Raw genomic sequence first — 27,704 nt, forward strand, 5'->3', positions numbered from 1 at the left:
CAGAACTAACAGTCAGTCTGGAAAAAGCAACGTGATGCCTAGACCTGGTACTCCCTTGTCAGAGGCAGTGGTAGTTACAGAAGGCACATTGTGACAAATCAATGGTAAGGCCTGTCGGAGAGCTGTGGGTGCTGTGGATGACACTAACAGGGAATAACACAGCCAGAGTCTTATGTTGATAGTGAGCAGAGTGGACCTTTCACTCAATACTATTTGTACACATACACTAACCAGACCATAAGTAAACAGTTCAAAAAAATACAACTTCTGAGAAATTATTAACAGATTTGTGAAAAATGCCTTTACTCATAAAATAATGTCCAATACACAGAGAGCAAAGCTCTGGGCTTAGCTTCACAGTTCTCATCTCTGCTTAGGGGTCTCGAACAAGTGAGTCAAAGCCTCCGCAGAGTTTACACAACAAATCTCATCCAACACAACAGGGGCACAGGGTATCTTGTTCCAGTCAAACAGCTCCTGTGAAACTTTAAGCAGCTTTGAGATCTACAGAGAAGCATTGGCCTGGAGATGAGCTTCAACATAATTTTGATTCCAGAATTATTTCTAGAGAAGCTTTGTTTGGGGACAAGGTAGCAAATTTTATTTGTGCTCATAAAAATGAGGATTAATAGAGCTGAGAATTGTTAGTGTTCAGTGTTCTACAATTAAGTACAGCATGGTGTAGGTGCAGGTTAATGTGCTGTCTACACCATTTTAATAATTAACCTCCAAAGGGACTCCCCACAGCATCGGTGTGACATCTCCAGCTCCCACACTATTGATGGATGCTAACTGATCATAGATGTCATTTCTAGAGGATGTATATTGTGTAGACATATGTCCACCAACACTAGATTGTGATGGCCCAAACTCATTTGATTTCAGATCCTCAACGTTCAGGAAAAGGGTAAGCATGGACAGGATCCAAACCAAGGACCTGAAGTGTGAACCCAACCTTTGCCACAAAAAGGAGACATTTCATGGATTAGTATGAACTTAATTTGAACCCTGAGGTGGAGGTTTAGGGAGTGACATGTCACTGGTTGGAGAGGGAAAAAACATTCACCTAATCATTCTGGGATATTCTGGGATATTCTCAGACTCTCGTAGGAAAGGATGGTGTGCTGCTCAGTGACACCGTACTGCCCTTCATCAGTGCGAGGGAACATCCACATCACCACTTTTTTACCCATGAGTGAGTAAAAGGAGAGTGTGCAGGTGACTATATCACACAATCTTTCATCAACAAGATAGCACATTAACCTCCCACAGCCGCGAGAAGAGGCAGACACGTGATCTTTCAGCGATAGGAGTTCAGGTCCCAGTGATGAAGGGAGTCTGCTGCCCATCTACAACACACAACCCTTTGCCCGGGAGAAGTCTTCTATCCCCAGTATTCCAGACTGCATTGGAAACCAGGTTTTAGAAGTGAAAGACTCTGTCCCATTTACCTTCCATTCTTCAACATTTTTCAAGATTTTTTTCTTGGATTTTCTAAAGATTGTTAAAATGACTCAATTGGTACCACAAAAACCCTACTACTGCTGCACTGTGTTTTGTTTTTGGAAAAGGTTTGCTCTGCAGTAAACGTACAGCAGCCAGTTAGTGTCAAATTCCCCAGTGGAGCAGACAGATGGTTGATGCACTCCTTGGGTTACTTTTTGGTCGTGTCTACTCTTCAGCGATGGCACCATGCACAGCACGTTGGAGGAGAGCAGTGATATTATCATTTATGCAAGGTTTCTGATGCAAGGGATGGTGGGATTCAGGTTAGAAGCTTTGGTTCTATCCTCAGGGATGCTTCATAAAGAGTTTCTTCATCCATGACATTTGACTGGACCAGTAAATAGCGTGCCACCTGGTTGAAGCAAAACAAGAAGGAACCTGTAAGGATCTGGTGATTTTGAAATGGCATGTTGTTGATCATAGCAGTTAACAAGGGTGTGGATGAAGTATTGCATTCGTCTACAACCTGACCACATTCACATTCAGCATAGCAGTTTGGCTCAAATTGAAAGCAAATAACTTGGTTAGTGAAGATGCTGCAACCTGAACCCAATGTCATTGTCTGCCTCAGATCCCCCAACATTGTTACATCTGTTGTGATTCTGTTCGCCGAGCTGGGAATTTCGTCCCCTGTCTAGGTGACATCCTCAGTACTTGGGAGCCTCCTGTGAAGCGCTTCTGTGATCTTTCCTCTGGCATTTGTTGTGGTTTGAATCTGCCGCTTCCGGTTGTCAGTTCCAGCTGTCCGTTGCAGTGGTCGGTATATTGGGTCCAGGTCGATGTGCTTATTGATTGAATCTGTGGATGAGTGCCACGCCTCTCAGAATTCCCCGGCTGTTCTCTGTTTGGCTTGTCCTATAATAGTAGTGTTGTCCCAGTCGAATTCATGTTGCTTGTCATCTGCATGTGTGGCTACTAAGGATAGCTAGTCGTGTCGTTTCGTGGCTAGTTGGTGTTCATGGATGCGGATCATTAGCTGTCTTCCTGTTTGTCCGATATAGTGTTTTGTGCAGTCCTTGCATGGGACTTTGTACACTACATTGGTTTTGCTCATGTTGGGTATCAGGTCCTTCGTTCTAGTGAGTTGTTGTCTGAGAGTGGCTGTTGGTTTGTGTGCTGTTATGAGTCCTAGTGGTCGCAGTAGTCTACCAGACTAGACCAGACTACTGCGACCACTAGGACTCATAACAGCACACAAATCAACAGCCACTCTCAGACAACAACTCACCAGAACGACGGACCCGATACCCAACATGAGCAAAACCAATGTAGTGTACAAAGTCCCATGCAAGGACTACACAAAACACTACATAGGACAAACAGGAAGACAGTTAACGATCCGCATCCATGAACACCAACTAGCCACGAAACGACACGACCAGCTATCCTTAGTAGCCACACCCGCAGATGACAAGCAACATGAGTTTGACTGGGACAACACTACTATTATAGGACAAGCCAAACAGAGAACAGCCAGAGAATTCTGAGAGGCGTGGCACTCATCCATAGAGTCAATCAATAAGCACATCGACCTGGACCCAATATACCGACCACTACAACAGACAGCTCAAACTGACAACTGGAAGCGGCAGATTCAAACCACTACAAATGCCGGAGGAAAGATCACAGAAGCGCTTCACAGGAGGCTCCCAGGCACTGAGGATGTCACCGAGACAGGGGACGAAACGTCTGCAACACAAATTCCCAGCTCAGCGAACAGAACCACAACAATGAGTACCCGAGCTACAAATCTTCTCACAAACTTTGAATTGTTACATCTTCTGTTGGAAATACATCGATACTGAGATCACTTTCTATCATTTTCCGTCTTCGTGCAGACTAGTTAGGCGTTAGGAGTTAGTTAACCATATCAGTCCCATACTGGATGAGAATGGGTGGCACCGTGGCTCAGTGGTTAGCACTGCTGCCTCACAGCACCAGAGACCTGGATTCAATTCCCACCTCAGGCAACTGTCTGTGTGGGTTTCCTTTGGGTGCTCTAGTTTCCTCCCACAGACCAAAGATGTGCAGTTTAGGGGAATTGGCCATGCTAAATTGCCCATAGTGTTAGGTGGATTAGTCAGGGGTAAATATAGGGGTGTGGGTTTCTCTTTGGAGGGTCAGTGTGGACTTGTTGGGCCGAAGGGCCTGTTTCCACACTGTAGGGAATCTAATCTAATCATATCTAGGTCAGAGACAGGTATCATTCCCTGAGCCACCTCAGCGAAGTAAAGGACTTCAACAATAACAATCAGGGATGAGAGGTTTTAACTCTAAGGTTATGCTGAACAGCTGGGGTTATTCTCTTTGGATCAAAGGAGATTCAGAAATGACTGAATACAGAGGTGCCCAAGACGATGGCAGATTTAGTAAAGACAGACAAAGAAAAGCTGTTCCCAATAACTGACAGAATAAAGTTGAGAGAACACTTATTTAAGATATTGAGCAAGAGACTTATGGGATGGTGTGAGGAAGAATAATTTTCCTGGAACATTCTGCCTATGAATATAGTAAATGGAGACAATTGAAAATTAATAACCATAGCAGGTCAGAGGTGAGGAACACTGTGGACAGCAGCTCACCTCTGGACTCCCCAAAACCTGTTCACCATTTACAAGGCACACTTCAGGAGTGTGATGGAATACTCCCCACTTGCCTGGACGGGTGCAGCTCCAACAATATTCAAGAAGCTTGACAGCATCCAGGACAAAGCAGCCCACTTCATTGGCCTCACATCCACTCCCTGCACCAGTGACACTCATTAACAGCAGTGTGTAATATTGATAAGGTGCACTGCAGAAATTCTTTAATGATCCTTTGACAGCACCTTCCAAATCCACAAACACTTCTGTCAGGAAGGACAAGGGCAGCGGATACATGGGAACACCACCATTTACAAGTTCCCCTCCAAGACACTCATCATCTTCCAAGTATCACCATTCCTTCATTGTCACTGGGTCAAACTTTTAGAATTCTCTCCCTAACAGCATTGTGGGTCTACCTACAGATCATGGACGGCAGCAGTTCAAGAAGACAATTCACCACCATCTTCTGAAAGGCAACTAGTGGGCGGCACGGTGGCACAGTGGTTAGCACTGCTGCCTCACAGCGCCAGAGACCCGGGTTCAATTCCCGCCTCAGGTGACTGACTGTGTGGAGTTTGCACGTTCTCCCCGTGTCTGCGTGGGTTTCCTCCTACAGTCCAAAGATGTGCAGGTCAGGTGAATTGGCCATGCTAAATTGCCCGTAGTGTTAGGCAAGGGGTAGATGTAGATGTAGGGGTATGGGTGGGTTACGCTTCGGCGGGTTGGTGTGGACTTGTTGGGCCGAAGGGCCTGTTTCCACACTGTAAGTAATCTAATCTAAAAAAAACGGGCAATAAATGCTGGTTCAGCCACCAATACCCACATCCCATAAATGAACTTTAAAAAATCCTAAAGATTGGATGGGCATTTGAGGGAAACAAAGTTACAAAGTTAATATGGTAGAGTGGGGCAATGCATCCAAACTGGATTTCTTTTCAGAGAATAAGAATGCATTAAATGGGCTGAATATCCTACTTCTGTGCTATAATTACTCTATGACTCCAGCAGTTTCTCAATCTATGTGCTATCCCCTCATGAGAAGATTTATTGAAATCAGTCTCCCATTGTGGATCGATAGGATTTGAACTCAGGACCCTGTTGTTTGCTAATCCACCCTCTAGCCAGGTTTGCAGCTCAATATTCTTCATTGCTACTTCTCCTAACCCATGTACTTGGTGATGAGTCACCTTCTTGAATTAATGTGGCTCGTGTGATGAAGTTACATCCACAATGATATTATGCGGAGAGAGCCTCAGGCTCTTGAGCTAGTGACAATGAAGGAATGGCCAATACATGTTCAGGTTTAGATGGTGTGGAAACTCAGGGAGGAAGCATTGGTTAAGTTGTGAAAAGAGTTAGCATACCTGTCCTTTCTGCAGCAGATGGTGAGAACAAGACCATCTGAATAATGGGAGCTAACTTGAAAAGAAATGACTTTAAAATAAAATCTAAAAATTGGATCAAAACAAATAAACGTGTATTAAAGACAATTGCTCTAGTAGCGCATATGTACTACACTGTCAGAGGTATCAATCCTCGAACAGGACATTAAACCAAAGTCACGTCTGCTTCTCAAATTGATATTAAGGATTCCATGGTTCCATTACAGCCTAAAGCCTTTTCAGAAATATTTTAGTACTATCCACTCTGGAACAATCTTGCAAAACCTTTGAATTTACACAGAACTTAAAATGAACCAACCTTAGTTTGCTGCTCTATCTTGTAGGCAGTCTGCTGGAACTGACGGATTTCTCGGATTATGTGAGATATCTGTTAATGTAAATCCAGGGTGAGAGCAGGCATGACAATGTATTGTGTTGGGAGTTTCCACCATTAGTCAAATACAGATCCATCAGAATTGACACACCATTGCAAGTCTACTCAATGTATTTATATAAAATAACACATGCAATGAGAAGGGTTTTTTGTTTGCCCTATATTTTACCCTGTATAAGAACTGCCTTTATTATTTTCTTTTGCCAAGTATCTAGTGTCCCACTGAGTTAAAATCTGTTTTTCATTTAAATTATAATCTGATACTGAATGATGATTCATTTGCACTTCAGCCTCAGTTATCTACTTCCCACATGTTTGGAAGTTCCTCAGTTTCTCACAACTTCCCTGCTCCTTGAAATCTCTACAAAATTTAGAAAGCTCAGACCATGTCACCCAGTTCATTCCAATTCTGTTTCATCATGCAAAATACTACTGAACCTGATCAACACTGGGATTCTGGACAATAGGAAAAAAATAAAGAAATTGAGTAAAAGCTCTTTTTCATTCCTTGATATTAAAATTTCTGATCCATAGCATCACCCTACAATCAACTAATTAATGGTCAGTCTAAGAGCTTGTCACTTACAGAAGTTCCTAGGTCTGATGGCAGATGGAGTTTAATTCAGGCAAATGTGAGGTGATGCACTTTGGAAGATCAAATTCAGGTGTGAATTATACAATAAATAGGAGCACTGACATACAGAGGATCTGGGCATACAGGTCCACAGACTCCTGAAAGTGGCAACACAGGTGCATAAGGTGGTGAAGAGGGCTTACAGTACGCTGTCATCATTGGTGGAGGCATTGAATATAAAAGTTGGCAATTTATGTTACAGCTGTGTAAAACATTAGTTAGATCACCTTTGGCTCTGGTTGCCACACTACCAGAATAATGTGGATTCTTTGAAGATAGGTTTACCAGGATGGTACATGGTCTGGAGGATTTTAGGTATGAGGAGAAGTTGGATAAACTCGAATTGTTTTCACAGGAAAGACGGAGGCTGAGGGGTGACCTTGTTTTTTATTATTTTCTTTTGCCAAGTATCTAAAGTATCTGAGTTAAAATCTGTTCTTCATTTAAGTTGTGCTCGGATACGGAAAAATGATGCATTTCTACATCAGCCTCGAATATGATGTCAGCCGACAAAATTATGAGAGACAAAGATAGGTTAGTAGAAGGGAGGGTGTGGAGTTTAGGGGAGAGGTGAGGGGAAAGTTCTTCACACAGCGGGTGCTGGCTGCTTGGAACGCACTGCCAGTGGAGTGGTGGAAGTCGGCACATTAGCATTGTTTAAGGCATATCTTTATAGACACACAAATGGGAGATGAACAGAAGGATAGAAACTGCGCGTGGACAATAAGTAATGGGTCTACATAAGGACTAGGAATCGACGCAGACTTGGTGGGCTTAAAGGGCCTGTTCCTGTGCTGTATTGTATCGTATATTGTATTGTATTGATTAAAGCAGGCTGTGCACTGGTTACAATATGTGAGGGTTAAAGAAAAGCTTTTCATGAATACAGTGCACTTTTAGCTCTTAAAGCAAATACAAATAGAATAAATACAAGTTCATCAGCATTTCTAATACAGTTTGATAGACACAGTCAGTGTCACAACTATGGAGGTGCCTCAGTGATACTAGAATTAGCTAGACAAAGGACAGCAAGTATCCCAATACCCTGATCAAGATCACTATCGGGAGGTCACTACAGGAAGTGAGGGTGAGGACAAGATCAGACTTAAACACCATGTCCTAAATGATCAAACAGCCTCCTGCCACGCACTGTCCTGCATTACATAGGAAGATTCACAATTTGGGAGTGAGATACAAATGGATAGTTAATATCCCACCATCAGGAGGGGAAACTTGCAGCAGACACCATGCATCCATCTTGTGTCTATGCCAGTGGTGAATTTCTTTCCCTGCTATCTTGTGGAAATGAAGATTTTGGAAAATCTGGAAATATGTATTGTATTCTTGAGTGATTGAATCTACATGATGAATCAAGCCATATCTTACTGCTCCTTTGTAAGGACGACCCTTTGCAAGCTCTCTGTCAGAAAATGGTACATGGCAAAAGGACAAAAGGTGGTTAAGCAAGGAGAAAAAACAGACCAAACCAGTCTCCATGGACCTACCATTCTCATCTTGGAGAAGTTGACTAAACCATCTTCAGTATAATTTGGTGTTCCCTCCTCGATGAAGGCCAAGTCTGTTAGGTACATCCCCAAATAAGGAACACATGGAGGGTCACAACTTAAGGCAACAAAAAGAGAGAGGTTATTTGTTAAAAGTTGCCTTTTATAACTTTAAATCCAGCCTGGGAATGTGCATCCTGTGTCAGCTGCTGCGTTTGTGAAATTCACGGGTAGGAAGTAGGTTTGGGACCTATTATGGTGAGGAGCCCAGAAGTTTTGCCAATTGTCCAAATTGGATTGATAATGAAAGAAACATGTCACTACATTTTCAGAAGGATATGCAGATCTGAAAAGATGGTGCAGATTTAATGAGAATAGAACAGGAACAAGGATATCCAGATATCTGAAGAGATTGGAGGAGCTGGATTTGTTCCTCTTAAAGCAGAGAAGATTGTGGGCAAGATAGAATCTAGACATTCAGAATCCTGAAGGATTTTAAAAGGTTAAAATAGTTTCCATTGGTAGAAGCAGAGGATATAAATTTTAAATGATTGGCAAAAGGATCAACCAGAAGATGAGGACATTATTTTGTGTAGCGAGTTATGATGATTTAGAATGTACTGCCTGAGAAGCTGTCAGGAACAGGTTACCAAGGGACCTTCAAAAGGGAATTGGATGAAAATCATCCAAGGCTCTTGTTAAATGGTAGTCAGCAGGGCTAACTGGGGGTCTCTTTCCAAAGGTCTGTACAGGCATGATGGACTGACTGGCATTCTCTGTGCTACAGAGCTATAATTCTGTTGCTCTTTTTCATCCAGACCAACCTTGTGAAATGATTTGGCAGCTGAGCTACTCAGGACATGCGTTCCCAGTATAGTCAAGCCAAGCCTAAGATTATATTGACTAAGGTGATCAGGAGTCTGGCCATGTCATATGTCTCACTTGGCAGTATTTTCTTTTTCAACATAAGCAAGTCTAAAACTGAAATTCTCTATGATGAAAACTGTTCCATGCTAGCTGTGTTGTTTGCCATCATAGTTCAGTCCTGTTGCCCCAAGATTCAATGGAGTAGAAGCCAAACTTGGATGGTTGTGCATGGACAGCAAAATCAAACCACTTATCCTTCCAACATAAGAGTCAGTTTCATTGAGGGAAGTGGGTCTGTATTCTCTAAAGTTTTGAAAAATGAGAGGTGATCTCAAAGAATCTGTAAGAAGTTTGTAAATTTCAATGTAAATGGGATGTTTCTGTTGCCAGGTGAGTCTAGGTCCAGGAGACACAGGACGTGTGAGGTGTAACAGGTAACGCAAGAGTTGGCACCCATTTAGTACGACTGCCCAAGACTGAATTCTATTCTTATCATTCTCTACAGTCCCAGTCCTCAACCTTTGCTCAAGGAAATTGACACTTACTTTTTCAAAGCCTCTCGTAGGTTTTTGAACCGTCCTTCTGAAGACACCAGTTTTTGCAACTTGTCGATTAATGCCTTGGTCTGAAACAAAAGGAAGTGTGAACAAATGTGTACCAGGAGTTCAGACCAATGATAGATAAGGGAAGCTGAAGAAACAAGCCAGTACTGGCCACCCGACCTGTTTTGATACTTTCAGCCATGTCTTCTTCAGCCGGAAGATAGCACTTCGGTTCAGGGCGGAGGTTATCACCAGCACAGCGTTGTAGTTGTGCAGACACTTGCAAATGTCTGCCACTGCCACCCATTTCTCGATGGCTGCTGTTCTCACATTAACGTCATCACTCTTCAAAATCTCCGAAGCAATTAAGTTGCTGATCTGGGGGGGACAAATAGAAAATGTCACTTGCCATCCAATTATTAAATCCATTTCTGGACACCACACTTTTCCAGAAGAAACACACTGTCCACAGTCAGTCAGAATTTTGTATGTTTCAAAGAAATCACTTTGAAAGCAGACCTAGTTTTCTCAATCCTTCTTCATAAGGCGATCCTTAGAGCTAGGAGGAGAAAGTGAGGACTGCAGATGCTGGAGATCAGAGCTGAAAATGTGTTGCTGGAAAAGCGCAGCAGGTCAGGCAGCATCGAAGGAGCAGGAGAATCGACGTTTCAGGCATGAGCCCTTCTTCAGGGCTCATTCCTCATTCCTCATTCCTGAAGAAGGGCTCATGCCCGAAACGTCGATTCTCCTGCTCCTTGGATGCTGCCTGACCTGCTGCGCTTTTCCAGCAACACAATCCTTAGAGCAAGTCTGGCAAACATCTGTTGCATTCTGTCTATAACAAGGATTCCTTTCCTATTATTAGGAGACCAAAACTCTAACAATACTCCAGGTGTGGTCTCAGCAAGATTTTTTTTAGTTCTGTAACATAAACAAAGTGCTGGTGAAACTCAACAGGTCTGGCAGCATCTATAGATACACAAGCAAATTTAATATTTTGAGTCCAGTGTCCCTTCATCAGAACTGAAAATAGCTGGGGAAGGATGTATTTACACTGATGACAGGGTTGGGAAAATAGAGTTCAGGGAGATGGTGCCAGAGAAAGAGATAAAGAAACAGAGAGAGAAATAAAAAAGGGATTACTTAGAAATCTCTCTGTTTGCCTAAGCCTTTCTTTCAGGCTATCTCTGTCCTTCTTTAGATTAGATTAGATTAGATTCCCTACAGTATGGAAACAGGCCCTTCGGCCCACTAAATCCACACCGACCCTCCAAAGAGTCACCCACTCAGACCCATTTCCCTATGAATGATGTACCTAACACTACGGGCAATTTAGTGTGACCGATTCACCTGACCTGCACATCTTTGGACTGTGGGAGGAAACCAGAGCACCCGGAGGAAACCCACACAGACACAGGGAGAATGTGCAAACTCCAAACAGTCACTCGATGCTGGAATCAAACCCAGGACCCTGGTGCTGTGAGATTCTTCTAACTTTAGTATCACATTTACCATCTGCTGTTAATATTTATTCCAATTCGCGCAATCCAATGGTAACAGTTGCAACCTCAAATTTTCTAGATTAATCGAGACTAGGAAGATTTTAAAGTAAGGTGGAAAGTAAGCTGAGGAGCAGACTCCCTGCTGGGTATAGGGTCCAGACAGGGAGAGGCTGTCCAATAAGCTGAGGAGCAGAAATTGGTGCAGGTCAGTGAAAGTGCATTGGGATGGCCTATCCCACAAACTTCAAAGGCTCGGATTCCATTGCTAAACGCTTGAAAACCCATCTCATTCTGGTAGACACAGCCAGGTACGAAAGCCCCTTGAACGTATAAAGTAAAAAGGCTGAAGCACTTCTGAGGAGACCCTTCTGGAACTGTTTAAAATCCTGCCATGCTCACGAGATTTCCTCATCTTCATGTGGCTCCCAAATCAAACTCTCTGTTACTCCATGGCACTCACAATCCTGCTATCCCTCTGATGAAAGCAGGCCAAATCAAACTCTAATGTCCTTTATTTTACTTTATACTGGTTAATGACCCCCATCAAAATAACCAACAAAACTAAGAGGAACCCATGATGCACTCTGGGCAGATTCAGTGCATTGGACTGATTGTCTTGTGGAGTGTATGTTGGGCAGGTGCTGGGCTTGGTGTTCAGTTACATGTTGGAAGCAAAGATGAAGAACAGACCGATCCAAGCTGATCCCCTCCAAAGTGGGAGAACATCAATAAGACACATTATTGGAATCTGATGTGTAAAATGTAACTTGATTGATTTAGAAACTCTTACTTCTCAAATGCTTTAGGAGCAAGACTAAGCAATTCAATCAGTTTCACCACTTATTGCTGATCTATACCTCAACGCTACTGCACACCTTTTGAACCATATACCTGACTAAACAAAAAACCTACTTGTCACAGTCTTGCAAATTGCAATAAAGACTGGGGACACAATAGTTGGTGAAGAAACACAAGTATTACCCTTTAACAAGATGTTCCAAGGTGCTTTTCAGAGCTATTATGAAACAGAACAGGACACTGAGCAACTAGAGTCTGATGAAAGGTCCTGTCTGAAACATCAACTCTTCTGCTCCTCTGATGCTGCTTGACCTGCTCTGCTTTTTCCAGCTCCACATTTTATCCGCTCTGACTTTCCAGCATCTGTAGTCCTTACTATCTCCAAGTTGAGGAAATAGTAAGACAGATGATTAAAATCTTGGATAAAAAGTTGGTTATAAGGGGAGCAAAGTATAAAGGTGGAGAGATTAGAAAAAGTGTTCCAGAGTCCAGAGACTTGACAGATGACGGTAAAGTCAGCAAGGATGGAGGGAGGCTAGAATAGGAAGAGCACAGATTTCTTGTGGGGTTATAGGGCTGGAAGAAATTACACAACATTCATGGTGCCTCATGTTAATAGGATATTAATTTCATTGTGCAAGTTGAAAATATGTGGGTGGAGGGCATTGATTGATCAGGTACTTTGAACACAAATAAAAAGGAGCTTTCTGCAGGACTGGGTATTGGCTGAAGAGGAGGCAGACTGCTGTACTCTGCAAATAAATTGAGGGTTAAGTAAAGTGTTAGCATCCGTTTTCCTACCTCAACACCTGGCTACCATCTTGAGTGGTTTGTACTCACATCGTTGAAGTGTTTGGTGGTTTTCATGATGTATGGGGCTCTCTCATTCTTCTCAGGTTTCATCCAACCCTGGCCGAAGAACTCCCTGTGGGGAGAATAAACCAATCAACGTTTGTCTGTGTGAAAGGATCACTCGCTAACAGCATCTAGACGGGCTGGGATTCCATTTCCTGCCAGCCTCAGAGAGGAGGTTTCCACTTGTCAGAGAGGCTATAACAAAGTTGTAAGATTTTTGGTTAGTTTTATTCACAGGTTCAGGTCATTGCTGGCAATGCCAGCATTTCCTGCCCATCATTAGATGCCCTTTAGAAGTTAAGAGGACAACTGAGTGAACTGAGCAATTTCAGAAGATACCCAGGAACCAAGGGTTGTGGAGTTGGATACAGGTCATGAAGACCAGGCAAGGATGGCAGTTCTCCTTCCCTAGACACATTCATGAACCAATGTGGATATTTCTGACAATCCAACAGTTATATAGTGACTATTACTGAGGCTAGCTGTTTATTCAATTAGCTTAATTTAACATCCTCAGCTGCCACAGTGGGATTTGAACAGATATTTCCAGATATCGTTAGTCTTGTCCTCTCAAATATAACTTCCGTACAAAACCACTAGGCTACCATTTGCATAAGTAACCAATAGATCCAGTAAAGAATTCAGGAGAAACTCTTATATACGGAGTGGCTAAGATGCCAAACTCTTTATCACAGAGTTTTGAGATGAATTGTACTGATACATTTAATGGGAAGCTAAATAAGTAAATGAGGGAGAAAGGAATAGAAGTTTAAGGTCATTGGATGAGATGAAGTAAGATTGACAGGAGGCCTGAGTGGGCCATAAACATATGGACACTGATCTGTTCTGTTTGGTACATTCAGTACCATCCTATGAAAAGCAGATTAAACAATGACTTACTCATATGGAATACACCCGAAGATGAGATGATCCAACAAAGTCAACTCCTCAGCTATCTCCAAAGCCGAGAGGTTTTCAAATGTCTCTTCCTCCACCTTACCAAAAGAGAAGGAAGAAGATGGGTCTTTAAAAAAGAACATTCTTAAGCCACGCCTCCAATTGAAACTTCAAGTAAAAATAGATACCAACCACATTCATTATCTCATCCAAAATTGTTTGATGGTCAACTGAGTCTTCTTGGTTCAAAGTCCTGGAAGTTGGAAACATTTATTCAGCAAATGATACTGAGAGGAAATATGAAGGAGGTCTTTAAAATATTTGAAGTTTAAATAAACTGAAGTAAGCATCTGTGTGACACTCAGCACAGGACTAGAGTATAGAGGTACAATATTCACAGGCAAGGAACAGAACACAATCTGTGTTTTCCAGCACATAGTGATTTATGAACAACTTACTGACCCACATTCAGTTCAGTGATTTCTAAACAGCTTCATGGACTGGGTTCCCATGAGTAATATTAAACAGTGACCTTAAAGACACAGGTATGTAGCGAACTATGTATCATCACCAAGCTCCATACTCACTAAGAAATGGCTATCAGAAGAAACTATACAACCAAGCTCTTGTTTTTCTTGAATGTAGAATGCAGGTGGATGAACCTTTGAGAGGAGTCTGTAAAATTCTGGTAGATTACACGATAGGAAGCTGTTTGCGTGTGTATAGGAATCGCAAACCAGGGGTCATCAACATATATTCAGCACTAGTAACTCTAAAAGAAAATTCAGGAAAAGCCTCTTCACCAGAGAATGGGTTAGAACATGGAACCTGGCTGAGGGGAATAGCACAGATGTATTTAAGGCTAAGCTAGTAAGATGCACAAGGGAGAAAGGAATGGAGGGGAAAACTGATCAAATGAGATGGAGAGCGGTGGGAGAAGGTTTGATTCATAGTCTCAGACAAGGCTATTCAACCCATCATGCCCACGCTAGCCAACAAAGAGCTGACCACATTAATCCCACCTTCCAGCTTTTGGCCCATCATTCTTTTAGCTAGAGAGAAAGCTCCTCAGGAAAACTTGCCTGATGATGTTTGCTGCTGCTTTCCTCTCCTGTGTTAGCAGCTCCGGATCATGAATGACTTCCTCTAGAAAACTAATCACTTGACTCTTCAATTCAGCGTTTGCTTCAAAATCCTGTAGATGAAGAGGGAATAACAATCCTCATTTCCAATAACCCTGTTTGTGTACCTAACATAAACCATGACATTCCCTACATTCTTGGTGGACTGAAGATAAGATGGCCCCTCATTCAAAGGACAGGGTCGCAATGAATCAGATCGTTTGTAACCTTGATGTTAATTTGATGTTGAGTTGAGCTTCCAAACCCACACTCTCCTTTACCATGGACACTGCTTCTCACCTCTGTCCACTGTCCATGTCCCTTACTGCCCACTCACCTACTGCTGAAATTCGTATCCACAACTTTGTTCCTTCCAGAATGTCTCTCCAACACTAGCCTCTCAAGAACCCCAATTACACCACTCCATTAGCAGACCTGACTTCAGCTGCTTCAGCCCTAAGCCCTGGAATTCCTTCCCTAAATTTACTTATCTCTCCGTATCACTGCCTTTCAAAAAAAGGACCCCCCTGAAAACCAACCTCTTTAATCATGATTCTGGTCACCCATCCAATATCTCCTTGTGTTGCTCGGTATCAGTTTGTTGTTCCTATTAAGCACCTTGAGAGATTCATCGAAATTCAAGATGCTCCCTAAGTTCAGGTTTTCGTTATTAACCCTTTCATTTGTATTGCTCAGAGACTCAACTCATTAACGTAACGTGCAACTGATTGCAACTGGTCATCATATTCTGAAAGCACCAGTAAGCGTTTATTAAAAATCTCACATCCATGAGGGTCCCAATGCAATTCTCAACCAATGAAGTACATTAGAAGTTTACTCACTGTTATAAAGCAGGAAATGCAGCATTCAAATTGCACACAGGAGTGTCCCACAATGTTTTGTGGGACTAGCCACACTAATGTTTTGGTGAGACTACTTAAATGATACATTTTAGCCACGATTTACAAATAATGATGAGGACCTTCAACGCTGAAGGAAATGTTACTGAACTGGCAATCTAGAAGCATAAGCTGTAGGGTCACAGGTTCGAATCCCAGTATGGTGTCAAGTGGAATTGAAGTATAATTAATAATATCTAGAGATGAAATCTAGTCTCAGTCATGGTGATCCCAAAACTAACAATGACCCATCTGGTTCACTGAAATCCTTTGGAAAAGGGAATCTACTATCCTTATCTGCTCTGGCCTCCATGTGACCCCAAGCCAAAGCAGAGACTCCTGCCTATTCTCTGAGCCAGCCAATTCACTCAGTTCAAGACCTTTAAAGGATGGACAACAGGTGCCAGTTTGTCAGTGGACACAGCAATATCCCATGAAAGAATAAATCAGTTAAGGAGTTGAGATAACTGAATGGTGTTGCATACAAAATCCTGCCAGTCTGAAATTCCCTCAGACCTGCACTGAAATATCCGCCTAGAGCTAATGATTCTGATCTTGGACTTATACTTGAACCAGAATTCTCAACAGGAGAGACCTGAACCAAGCCAACACCAAAAGAAGCAAATAATCTATGCTTATGGAAGACGAGTAGCAGAAAAGGGCAACAGTCATCATTTGCTCAAGGATCACAGGGCCTATAAACTGAGACTTCCCTCAGCTGTAGTTAGTTCTGTGAGCTACATTATAATCCTCATGGATGCTCAGGAAGGAGCTAGTTTTGTTTAAATCAACCTGTTTGAAAATGCAATAAAACACCTCCAGAGCAGGTTTGACTCAAACCTTGACCTTCTGACTCAGTGTTAGGGACACTACCATTGTACCACACGAGCCCTTGGCAGGATGCAGCTACATTTTCTAATCAACCTGATTGGTGGAATGTATGGCATAGATATGTTCTATATCAGCCTGTTCAGGGATGTTATGACACCCATCTGGAACAGGTGGGATTTGAACTCTAACCTCCTAACTCATGGGTAGAAGCACTACCTCCACACCACAAGACACCTAGATAAGATGGAGCAATGGTTACCTCATGAACTCCCCATGACTAATCTTGACATTTTGTATGGATCCTGCTGGAACTGTAGTAGTTTCCCTGTCTCTGAGCCAGGAGACCTGGGTTCAAGTCCAATCTGCTTGAGAGGTACAGGATAACATCTCTGAACAGGATGATGAGGAAAAAGACGTGGCATGGTATGACCTAAAGAATATGGTGTTGTTCATGACGCTATCAGAAGATTGATCAGCAAGTTAGGGTCCTGCTGCGATTGCTTTGGGGTCTCTTGTGGCAGTGATAGTGTCCCTAGCTCTGAGCCAGGCGGCCTGGGTTCAAGTCTCACCTGCTATAGATGAGTGTCATAACATCTCTGAACAGGCTGATATAGAACATATCTATGCCATACATTCCACCAATCAATTAATCCATCCACCAATCTTTCTTTCTCCAAAAAGTCCATGCAAGAGCTTTGATGTTCCAATTAGCATAATAACAATAACTGATGCATTTTAAATGGGCTACATCAACATAACAATTCAAAAGATTTGGCCACTGGCTCTTTATCTAGGCTACATCATTCTCCTGATGTGGGAAGTATGCTTCAGTGGATGCGATCTGCTGTCAGCTGGACACTTGAAGCAGTAATTGGAATTCCAAATCAATTCATTGTGGCAGCTGCACTGAAACATGAAAGGAGAGTTCTTGTTTGAAGCCTCAGAGCCACTTCTTAATATGAGTTTGCTTTGCAACATAACCTCGAGCTTTTGTCCAATAACCCTGTTTCAGCTTGAATCTCATTGAATCTTCTTTCATGCATCATATCATCAATAATCCCAAGTCTAGAGCTTTGTAGAGAAAAGTTCTGAAATAAATATAGATGAGGAAAGCCATTCTGTCCATTTCAATGGTCTGCTAATCGTTCTCAAATCATATTTCTATGTCTATTCTTTGGATAAAGCTGAAGTGGAAGAGGTCCCATTTACCGTCCATCCTTACAACCCCAGTAAAATGAGGCTAACTCCTTTTCTAGCATTTCCGTATGCTTCCTGACATCACCCTACATTGACCGGCTCGAAACATAGGCTAAGCCCCTTTATTCAAAACTCCCCCTCCATCAGACAGTCCCCAGCTAAAGGAAATATTTTCTTTTCTAGCTATCTCATCACATTCTTTCATCTTTCTAAATAACTCAATTGCACAAACAGCCACATTTATTACTTTTTATTAAGACTATGGCTTATGCCTCATTAGAGTCACCGAGATGTACAGCACGGAAACAGACCCTTCGGTCCAACCCGTCCATGCCGACCAGATATCTCAACCCAATCTAGTCCCACCTGCCAGCACCCAGCCCATATCCCTCCAAACCCTTCCTATTCATATACCCATCCAAATGCCTCTTGAATGTTGCAATTGTACCAGCCTCCACCACTTTCTCTGGCAGCTCATTCCATACCCGTACCACACTCTGCGTGAAAAGGTTGCCCCTTAGGTCTTTTTATATCTTTCCCCTCTCACCCTAAACCTATGCCCTCTAGTTCTGGACTCCCCAACCCTAGGGAAAAGACTTTGCCTATTTATCCTATCCATGCCCCTCATAATTTTGTAAACCTCCATAAGGTCACCCCTCAGCCTCTGACATTCCAGGGAAAACAGGCCCAGCCTATTCAGCCTCTCCCTATATCTCAAATCCTGGCAACATTCTTGTAAATCTTTTCTGAACCCTTTCAAGTTTCACAACATTTTTCCGATAGAAAGGAGATCAGAATTGCACACAATATTCCAACAGTGGCCTAACCAGTGTCCTGTACAGCCGCAACATGACCTCCCAACTCCTGTACTCAATACTCTGACCAATAAAAGAAAGCATACCAAATGCCTTCTTCACTATCCTATCTACCTGTACTCCAAGGTCTCTTTGTTCAGCAACACTCCCTAGGACCTTACCATTAAGTGTATAAGTCCTGCTAAGATTTGCTTTCCCAAAATGCAACACATCGCATTTATCTGAATTAAACTCCATCTGCCACTCCTCAGCCCATTGGCCCATCTGGTCAAGATCCTGTTGTAATCTGAGGTAACCCTCTTCGCTGTCCATTCACCTCCAATTTTGGTGTCATCTGCAAACTTACTAAATGTACCTCTTATGCTTGCATCCAAATCATTTACGTAAATGACAAAAAGTAGAGGACCCAGCACCAATCCTTGTGGCACTCCACTGGTCACAGGCCTCCAGTCTGAAAAACAACCCTCCACCACCACCCTCTGTCTTCTACCTTTGAGCCTCACCATATTTTACCTCACCATATGGTTCAGTTAATGAATTACTGCACAAGTATGGGATCAACCAAGTCATATTGGTGTGGGGCACATCCTATCAGTAGTAGTTAATTTGGGGGACACAGTGAACTGATTATCACATTGACTTGCTGGGTAATAGCTAAACACTACCTGGGAATGCTTTGAGACCCAGTGCCTCAGTACATTGAGTACGCGATTAGTTGCTGCTCTTCGAATGACAAACTCTTTGTCACAAATTCTCTGATCAGCAGGAAAGCCTAGAATCAACAGAAGAAAATTCAGAAATAAGTAAACAGAGAATGGTCCAGTTGTGTTTGACATACAGTGATATATTATCTAATATGTGATTTCTCACACACTCCCTTAAAGAGCTATATACACTGCATTGTTTATGGCACAGATCCCTCAAAATATTACTTTCCAATGAGCTAGCACAGCCACAATGGAACGCTTGGACTGCTTCTATACTGAATATTTTAATTATTCTAATATTGATAGATCACAGTTTCAGATATAATTCTCCATACTACATTAATTAATCGGAAGAAAATATCAAAGTTGGAATTCCTGGGGTTCCTTGACCTATTGGATGAATTGATTAATTTGTTTTGGGCTGTATTCCAATGTTTATTTCCTTCATTTATGCTGTTGCTGCTTGTTTCATAAAATAAAAAGACAATCCATCTGTTGGTCCCCACAGTCCTAACATTGATAAATTAATCTGGCTCAAATACATCATCACATTTAGAGAATCATTTACCAAGAATTATTAGCAATAAGAATCCCTTGGACCAAAATGTGGTGTGTACCTGCGCTGGCCAGGGACATCCGTCGGAACTTCTCCTTGGTGGGAGTGCCCTCATTGGCTCCTGCTGTGGCAATGGCAAAAGCTGAGGTCGCTGAAAGTGCACTGCGGTTATTGTCCATTTCCCGGCTGGATGTGACCACCACTCCATTATTGTAGGAAAACAGGGAGAATTCTGTGGAGTCAAGAAAGATCACGAGAGTAGTCTCAATTCTACAAAGCCTGGTAATTTTCAGATCTGGTGCCGCTTACAGTAGCTGTGACATTTGGTGTAATTTGTTTGTCGCATTTTCTATCTTCTATAGATTGTCATTCTCTATACAGTACAGTATCTGTATAATTTTCTATATTAGTGACATTATCTTTCTATAACAATGTAACTGTATAAAGACTGTCTTTCTGTGTAGTATTATTTTCATGACAAGTTATATAATACAGTGACCGTGTGACCTAAGAAGACTGTGGGAAGGGAGTTGAAGAAAATCAATTGGGTGAAGAAATAGATAAAGAATTGTTCCTGATTCATTCTCCCAATTTCTTAGACATCAGGTGTCTGAATTATCGAACTGTAGAACAGTGATAATGGGATGTGGATAATAAAGGATGATTGTTATTGTACATTATATTGTACATTATGTGCCCTGTAATTTTATGGGCAATATTTACATCGTTATTTTAATCAGCCTATTCTGTCAACAAATAGTAATTTTAATCAACTGAATTAGTGCTCATATATTTATTTCAAGACTTTTATTACTTAAACACAGGATGAAGAAAACTTCAAAAACAAGATCTACATTCTAACCCTAACATTCTAACAGTTTGTTAAAACTCAAAGTAATGCAAAGTGTTCTAAAAAAAGGATTAAGGTACAACACAGAGATATTCTAAGAGATGAAGAAATGTCTGAATATGTTTAGAGTAAATAACAACAGCAGTGCATAGAGAAAGCGTGATGTTGAGACATACATGGAGATATTGTGTTTGAAGGAGCAGTGTAAAGGAGGACAGAATAATAAGGCAGAGAGGTGGAGGGAGGGAATTCCAGATCATAGTTTTAACTGATGGCTCGGCAATCTGGGAGTGAAAACAAAAATCAGGGATGTGAAAGGGAAGAGTGCAGAGATTTCTCAGGGCTGTAGGTGATCACAGAGGTGAGAAGAGTAATTTGTCTGGAGTTGCTCTTCCTTACCTGAGGGATTCTTCCCTTTCAGTTTTTTTGGTGTTGGAGGAGATTTTGGGGGTGAAGTCTCATTCTCAGCCTCATCACTAAGAGCCTGCTCACTCTCAGAATCCTCCTTAACTGTTTTGCCAGCACCTGATTGGAACAAGACATTAATCAAATGTTTGGAAGGTGTAATCCTCTCCATCCATTCAGCTCTTTGGATCAGATTCCTGTTCACATCCAGGTAAAACAAACAATCCTCTTTTCAACTGCGAGTCATCCTGAAATAATTAGCCTCTGATTGTCAGCATTTGTAAGAGAAAGATCATTTTTATTGTACATAAATATGGCACTCAATTTGGCTGCAAATACAAAAAGAATCATAAATATATTTTTTGGATGATAAGTTGTCCATTTTACCTACTGTCTATTTATTTAAAGATATAGGTCAAGAGATTTGCACACGAGCTAATTTAAACTCGTCCTATACAGGGTAAACAGATTGTCTTGTTGTTTGGGAACAGAATATTACCCTAAACTTTACAGATAGTGGACTGGAACCAAAATCACTACCATCTGAAAGTGCACTGCCAGCTGTAATGGTATTGCCATCAATTTCAGAGATGATGTTTGCTGACTGACCTGGAGCAGGTGGGTCTCAAAACTTGTGACTTCTTTCCTGTCCAGAATTATTTGAAGCCGTTGGAGTCTAAATATTTTCTAATCAACCAGTTCAAAAAACTTACAATACATACCTGGAGCAGGTGGGCCCTCCCAGGTCTCCTGGCTCAAAGGTTGGGAGACTACCACTCTACCACAGCAGAGTCTAGCCTGTCAAAGGTAACTCAGTGCAGCTGAGAAGTGAGAGGTGTGGCTTATTACAATGTAGACACATGTCTGTGGGATTGTAATGGAGATAGCAAAATGACCAGGTTCATTCATCATCCACTGGTGTCTGTCCTAATTTCAGGGTCTGATCCTCTGTCTGCTTGCCTGCTCCCACACTGGGCCTTGAGTGTCCCAGGATTCTTTGATTAGTATCATCTCACTTCAATGCTTGGCAACTAGAATAGACTTCAGAATGAATATATTTATTCATTTCTGGTGATTAAATATGAAGGGTGACTTGGCGTCAGTAACTTCAGTCCCAAGGTCACTGCTTAACTATACTTGAGCAAGCTCATCAGAATTCTGGATGTATTTTTCAAATGTAGGAGCACCCAGGTAAATTGCATGTTTGCTAATTTGTCTGCAAATAACCTGCAATGACTAATGTCTGCAACTGCAGTTAACTATTTCCTGTCACCTGATGTTCATTGCATATCAGGTACATGGAACACCACGACCTGCAAGTTCCCTTCAAGGCACTCAACATCCTGACTTGGAATTATATCGTTATGAATTCAGTGTCGTTGGGTCAAATTCCTGAAATTTCTTCTGTAAGAGCATTGTGGGTCTACCTACACAACATAGACTGTAGCAGAACAAGGAGACAGCTCACTGTAATCTTCCCAAAGAGAATTATGGATGGGGCAACAATTGCTTGCCTTGTCACCAACACTCACATCCTAAGAATAATTAACAGTTTAATTCAGGACCTGACCCTGATGTAGCATTGTCCTTTTTACCTGATTTGTATTCATTGAGTTGGTTAGCTCAGTTGGGTGGATGGCTGGTTTGTGATGCAGCGTGAGACTGACAGTGTGGGTTCAATTCATGCACTGGTTGAGGTTACAATGATGATCTTTCCTTCTCAAACTCTCCCCTCACCTGAGGTATTGGTGACCCTCGGGTTAAACCATCACCAGTTGTCTCTCACTAACAAGAGAGTGGTCCTCTGGCAGCTTTACTTTTACTGAGTAACACAATACAATCATGTCAACAGCTCACCTCCTTTGCCAAGACCAATATCTTCATGCTTATCCAATTTGGTTTCTGGCTCATCAGGGAGTTTGTTGGAATAAGTACGCGACACATACAGTTTATTGATATCTAGGGCGGTCTTGCTGAAGGACGATGAGGAAGAGTACATACTTGCATAGCCATTGGCTGAGCAGGTCATCGTGGCAAGATCCAGTGTTTTCCCCCCAGTAATAATGGGAATGTTCAGGGAAAGCTTCCTCCTCCGAATCGGCGACGATGACTTGGAAATAGAGAGAGGTGGTGGGGAGGAAAATTTCCGACTGGCCCGAGGGGATTTCGGGGGTTCCCTGTACAGAAGTTTATTATTCTGACTGCTTGCAAGAAATAGTTCAAGTGACCTAGATTTGAGAGGAAATCAAACATTAATCTGATTGCTGAGGTATAATTCACAGAATCCTTATGGAGCAGATCACTCAGTCCACTGTGTCTGCACTGGCTTTTCAAATAAGCAAAAAAAAAAATGTTATTTGATTCCTACCTCCTCCTTGTAACTCTGCACATTTCACCATTTCATTTAACTATCAGCATAACGCCATGAATAGATTGCTCTGTGGAATGAAAAGCCTCACTTTCCTTAAAAGGGAAATTTCATCCATATTCTCCCTTTTTGGGCTGGATGATAATGAACCTTCCCAATATGGGAACATCACTTGGAAGGATTTACTGAGGCAGAAATTTAAGGTTGCTGCCCCAGGTTTCATTAATGGGAAAAAATACTCGAGTCTGATGGGACCCTGAAAAATGACTCAGTCAAGCTTGGATGGAATCAGTTTGAAGGTCACCCCGAAGTGTTCGGCTCCTCGGTCACACATGACTGGGTTTAGCAGCACGTTGCCAGCTCTGGGGATTTTTAGTTACAAAGGAGAGGGCGGCTTGGTGATTTTCTTTGGAACTGAAACAGGATTAAATTGTGGCCCATACAATTATGAAGGGCCCATTTTCTTCTGCACAGGGGTAAATAAGTAGCGGGCATATATTTAACATAATTGGTAAAAGGATTAGAGAGGAATTGAAGAGAATATTTTCCACCCAGCATTGGGATGCAGGACAGGGAGGGAGTCTGGAACTCAGTGCCTGAAAATAGTGAAGAGGCAGAAATTGTCAGCATGGTTGATATGTAGGTGATGCTATAATCTCCAAGAATATGAAGCAGAAGGCTGAAGCTGGTGTTAAAGGTCAGTAGCCAGTGTGGACATGATAGCCTGAATGGCCACCCTCTGTGTTCAAAACTCTCCTGTTACCAAACGTAAGAGCTGACATATCTTGTGGGCCGCTGTGTGGAAACCTGTTTGTGTGGCAGGGAGCAGGAATGGGCAGCTCTGCCGATCTCAGCCATCTCCATCCAAAGAGAGTCCCAGTTTCACAAGGAGCTCACAAGGCTCAGAGGGGAAGGAGTGGGCAGCCCAGGGCTGCTACCTTCGATTCCCTCGCTGCTCCTTCCATTTCCTGGCACTTTGCTCTGTGTCCCATCCACAAAGTGGACAGTCAAAGATTCAAGCCAGTAGAAAATGAGCTAGCCTTGGCTCACCAACATTTGTGGTGGCTGAGGCATGGTATTGGTCTGGATGCACTTCTGAATTTAATATCTGAAACTGGGCAGCAACCCACTCTGTTCAGGGATGGAAGGAGTTAAAATGGATCAATAATCAGGGTTAGAACAAATCTTTCTGTTTGCAGGCTACCTAAGTGGAATGGCTGTTGCCCATATCTCAGGTGTTCACACAGCTCCCTCACAATCTCAGATTGCTCACCATAAAGCATTTGCTGATTTTAAATCAGAAAATTGTGATAGAAAACCATGCAATTTACAAAGAGAGAAAATATGCTGCAAAACATTATCTTTTATCTTGTTGTACAAGGATGTTGCCAGGGTTGGAGGATCTGAGCTACAGGGAGAGGCTGAACAGGCTGGGCCTGTTTTCCCTGGAGCGTCGGAGGCTGAGGGGTGACCTTACACAGGTTTACAAAATTATGAGGGGCATGGATAGGGATAAATAGACAAAGTCTTTTCCCTGGGGTTGGGGAGTCCAGAACTAGAGGGCATAGGTTTAGGGTGAGAGGGGAAATATACAAAAGAGACCTAAGGGGCAACTTTTTCACGCAGAGGGTGGTACGTGTATGGAATGAGCTGCCAGATGATGTGGTGGAGGCTGGTACAATTGCAACATTTACGAGGCATCTGGATGAGTATATGAATAGGAAGGGTTTGGAGGGATATGGGCCGGGTGTTGGCTGGTGGGACTAGATTGGGTTGGGATATCTGGTCGGCATGGACAGGTTGGACCGAAGGGTCTGTTTCCATGTTGTACATCTCTATGACTCTATACTGTTAGTAAATTTAACAAAAATATTAATGAATGCTGACAATGAAACAAGAAATCAACCACTTTGTCTGAGAAATTGATCAGCAGAAATCTTCACAGAAGTATTGATAAAATTACTCCCAGGTGACCAGAGTAGTCCTGCTGTTTACCATTTGCTGTAGTATGGTGTGCTCTCACACACTCCCTGTCAAAGACAGACAACTAATCCCACACTTCCTCATGGCCCTTCCTACAGTCGCTGTCACACACACGTACACCCTGACAATCACACATTTGCTCTCAGACATATGTGACTTAAAATGCATAACACATGAACAGGGAACTGTCACACAAATGGACACCTTGCAGGTATTGCACTTATCGGCTTCTTGTAGATGGTGATGAGCTTGTCCAGCACCACACCAGCTGTAGTGAAAACTCGATATGAATGCAAGAACGTGTTGAGGAAGTCTATACTCAAGAAGCGGAGATCAGTCAGGCGTTCCAACAAACGTTCCACACTTGCATAACGAATCTGAAGCACTTTACAGGAATTGAGGGTTTTGCTGAATCGTATATCAACATCATCACAGTATAGGCTTGTGTCAGACCTGCCAATCGAGTTATAACAGCATTAGTAACGTGGTCAGGAAAGCATGTTAAGATTATCTGTAGAATTTACAAAGGCATAGCTAGAGTGATAGAGATTGAGGCCCTTTGGCCCATCGTGTTCAGCTCATCATCAAACAGCAATCCATTTGAATTCTATGTCACAGCACTTGGCCCTTGTCTTAGAAGCCCGCGCATTTCAAGTGCTCATCTCAATAGTTTTTAAACATCCACTCTTTTAGGCAGTGAATGTCAGATACCCACAACCCTCTGGGTGTAAAAGCATTTCCTCAAATTCCCTCTCAGCCTCCTGCTCCTCACCTTATCTCTGTGCACCTTGGTTATTGGCCAATGGGAAAATGTTCTCCCTATCCACCCTGTCCATGCCCATCAGAAATTTGTGCACCTCACTTAGATCTCTCCCAGGCCTCAGCCTTCTCTGCTTTAAGGAAAGCAACCCTAGCCTATCTAATTCCTCTTCCTAACTGAATCACTCCAGTGCAGGCAATATCCTGGTGAATCTCCTCTCTAGTTCAATCATATCCTTCCTATTGTGTGGTGATCTGAACTGCACACAGTGTTCCAGTCTAACTTAGCTTATATCCAGCTCCATCATAACCTCCTTGCTCTTCTATTCAAAGCCTTGACTCACGGAGGATAGTTGGAAGATAGGAAATCAATGACTAACGCAGCAAGAAATAGTTATAAACTCATTTTTACAAAGTGAATTGTTGTTTGGTTGTACTGTCCCAAAGAGTGGTGGAAACACATTTGTTGTAACTGTGCAAGTACAAATTCACATAAATAAGGGAAAATATCGGTGCAGACAGGAGAGCAAGAAAAATGGTTTAACTTTCTCAAAGAGGCACAATGGATTGAATGATGTCTTTCTGTGCTGTATGTATCTCTGATCAAAGTGGCACTGGTTTCTGTAGGTCACTATAGCTAAGAACAGTCTGCGATAAATCCACCGTCTGTTGGACCTGAGCTTGCTCAATGCTAACGACAGGGAGGGAAAATAAACGACCATCTCTCAGGAAATGATACATCTCTGCATTTATCAGGGATGGAGATTTTATAATAGAGTTTCTGAGGCCCATGAGGAGTTTATTGGGATAGACTGTTAATCCAATGAGGAGAAGAAACTCTGACTGTTTCCCTTATTTACTGAGGTAAGGGCAAAGCCGGGGAAAAGACACAACAAAAATGCACTTACTTAATCATTTGAGGAACTGTGACTTTTGAGTTTTCTTCAAATGCATTCATCATCAGACCATTGCATCGAATGTTGTCTATGCACTAGGGAGAGTGAAAGAATTCAGTAAGCTGTGCAGAACTCACGGGAGATTTAAAAACATATAATTACTTTTTGCTAATGTTATTATCAGAATACTGTGAAACAGGCTTGAGGGGCTGAATGACCTCCTGCTCTTCCATTGGACTACCACCTCTGCAGCCAAATTCTCTCTGCTCTTTCAATGGAAGTGTTAATCCACCATATGGATTAAAATCTCGAACACACAATATCTTCAACATAGAGTCACAGAGTCATAGAGATGTACAGCATGGAAACAGACCCTTCGGTCCAACCTGTCCATGCCGACCAGATATCCCAACCCAATCTCCCACTTGCCAGCACCCGGCCCATATCCCTCCAAACCCTTCCTATTCTTATACCCATCCAAATGCCTTTTAAATTTTGCAATTGTACCTGACTCCACCACTTCCTCTGGCAGCTCATTCCATACACAAACCACCCTCTGCGTGAAAAGGTTGCCCCATAGGTCTCTTTTATATCTTTCCCCACTCACCCTAAACCTATGCCCTCTATTCTGGATTCCCCAACCCCAGGGAAAAGACTTTGTCTATTTATCCTATCCATGCCCCTCATAATTTTGTAAACCTCAATAAGGTCACCCCTCAGCCTCCGACATTCCAGGGAAAACAGCCCCAGCCTATTCAGCCTCTCCCATATCTCAAATCCTCCAACCCTGGCAACATCCTTGTAAATCTTTTCTGAACCCTTTCAAGTTTCACAACATCTTTCCAATAGA

General features: G+C 42.4%; 1 protein-coding gene across 2 annotated transcripts in view; it reads right to left on the reverse strand.

Moving 5' to 3' along the window:
* Positions 1–275: 275 nt before the first annotated feature.
* rasgrf1 (Ras protein specific guanine nucleotide releasing factor 1) overlaps positions 276–27,704 on the reverse strand; it is a 96,530-nt gene continuing 69,101 nt past the window's right edge. Inside the window, exons 13-27 of one of the 2 annotated variants that reach the window (XM_072565358.1) lie at positions 26,867–26,949; positions 25,404–25,652; positions 22,850–23,076; positions 20,843–20,968; positions 19,655–19,825; positions 18,996–19,102; positions 14,550–14,662; positions 13,660–13,720; positions 13,471–13,565; positions 12,556–12,640; positions 9,596–9,793; positions 9,419–9,498; positions 8,007–8,124; positions 5,793–5,861; positions 276–1,858 (exon numbers count right to left, since the gene is read on the reverse strand). In XM_072565358.1, coding sequence (XP_072421459.1) covers positions 1,766–1,858; positions 5,793–5,861; positions 8,007–8,124; positions 9,419–9,498; positions 9,596–9,793; positions 12,556–12,640; positions 13,471–13,565; positions 13,660–13,720; positions 14,550–14,662; positions 18,996–19,102; positions 19,655–19,825; positions 20,843–20,968; positions 22,850–23,076; positions 25,404–25,652; positions 26,867–26,949 — 1,875 coding nt within the window. In that variant the 3' untranslated portion in view covers positions 276–1,765. The other variant, XM_072565359.1, reaches the window with a different exon arrangement.

Source organism: Chiloscyllium punctatum, chromosome 48, assembly GCF_047496795.1.
Source record: "Chiloscyllium punctatum isolate Juve2018m chromosome 48, sChiPun1.3, whole genome shotgun sequence".
Lineage (NCBI taxonomy): Eukaryota > Metazoa > Chordata > Chondrichthyes > Orectolobiformes > Hemiscylliidae > Chiloscyllium > Chiloscyllium punctatum.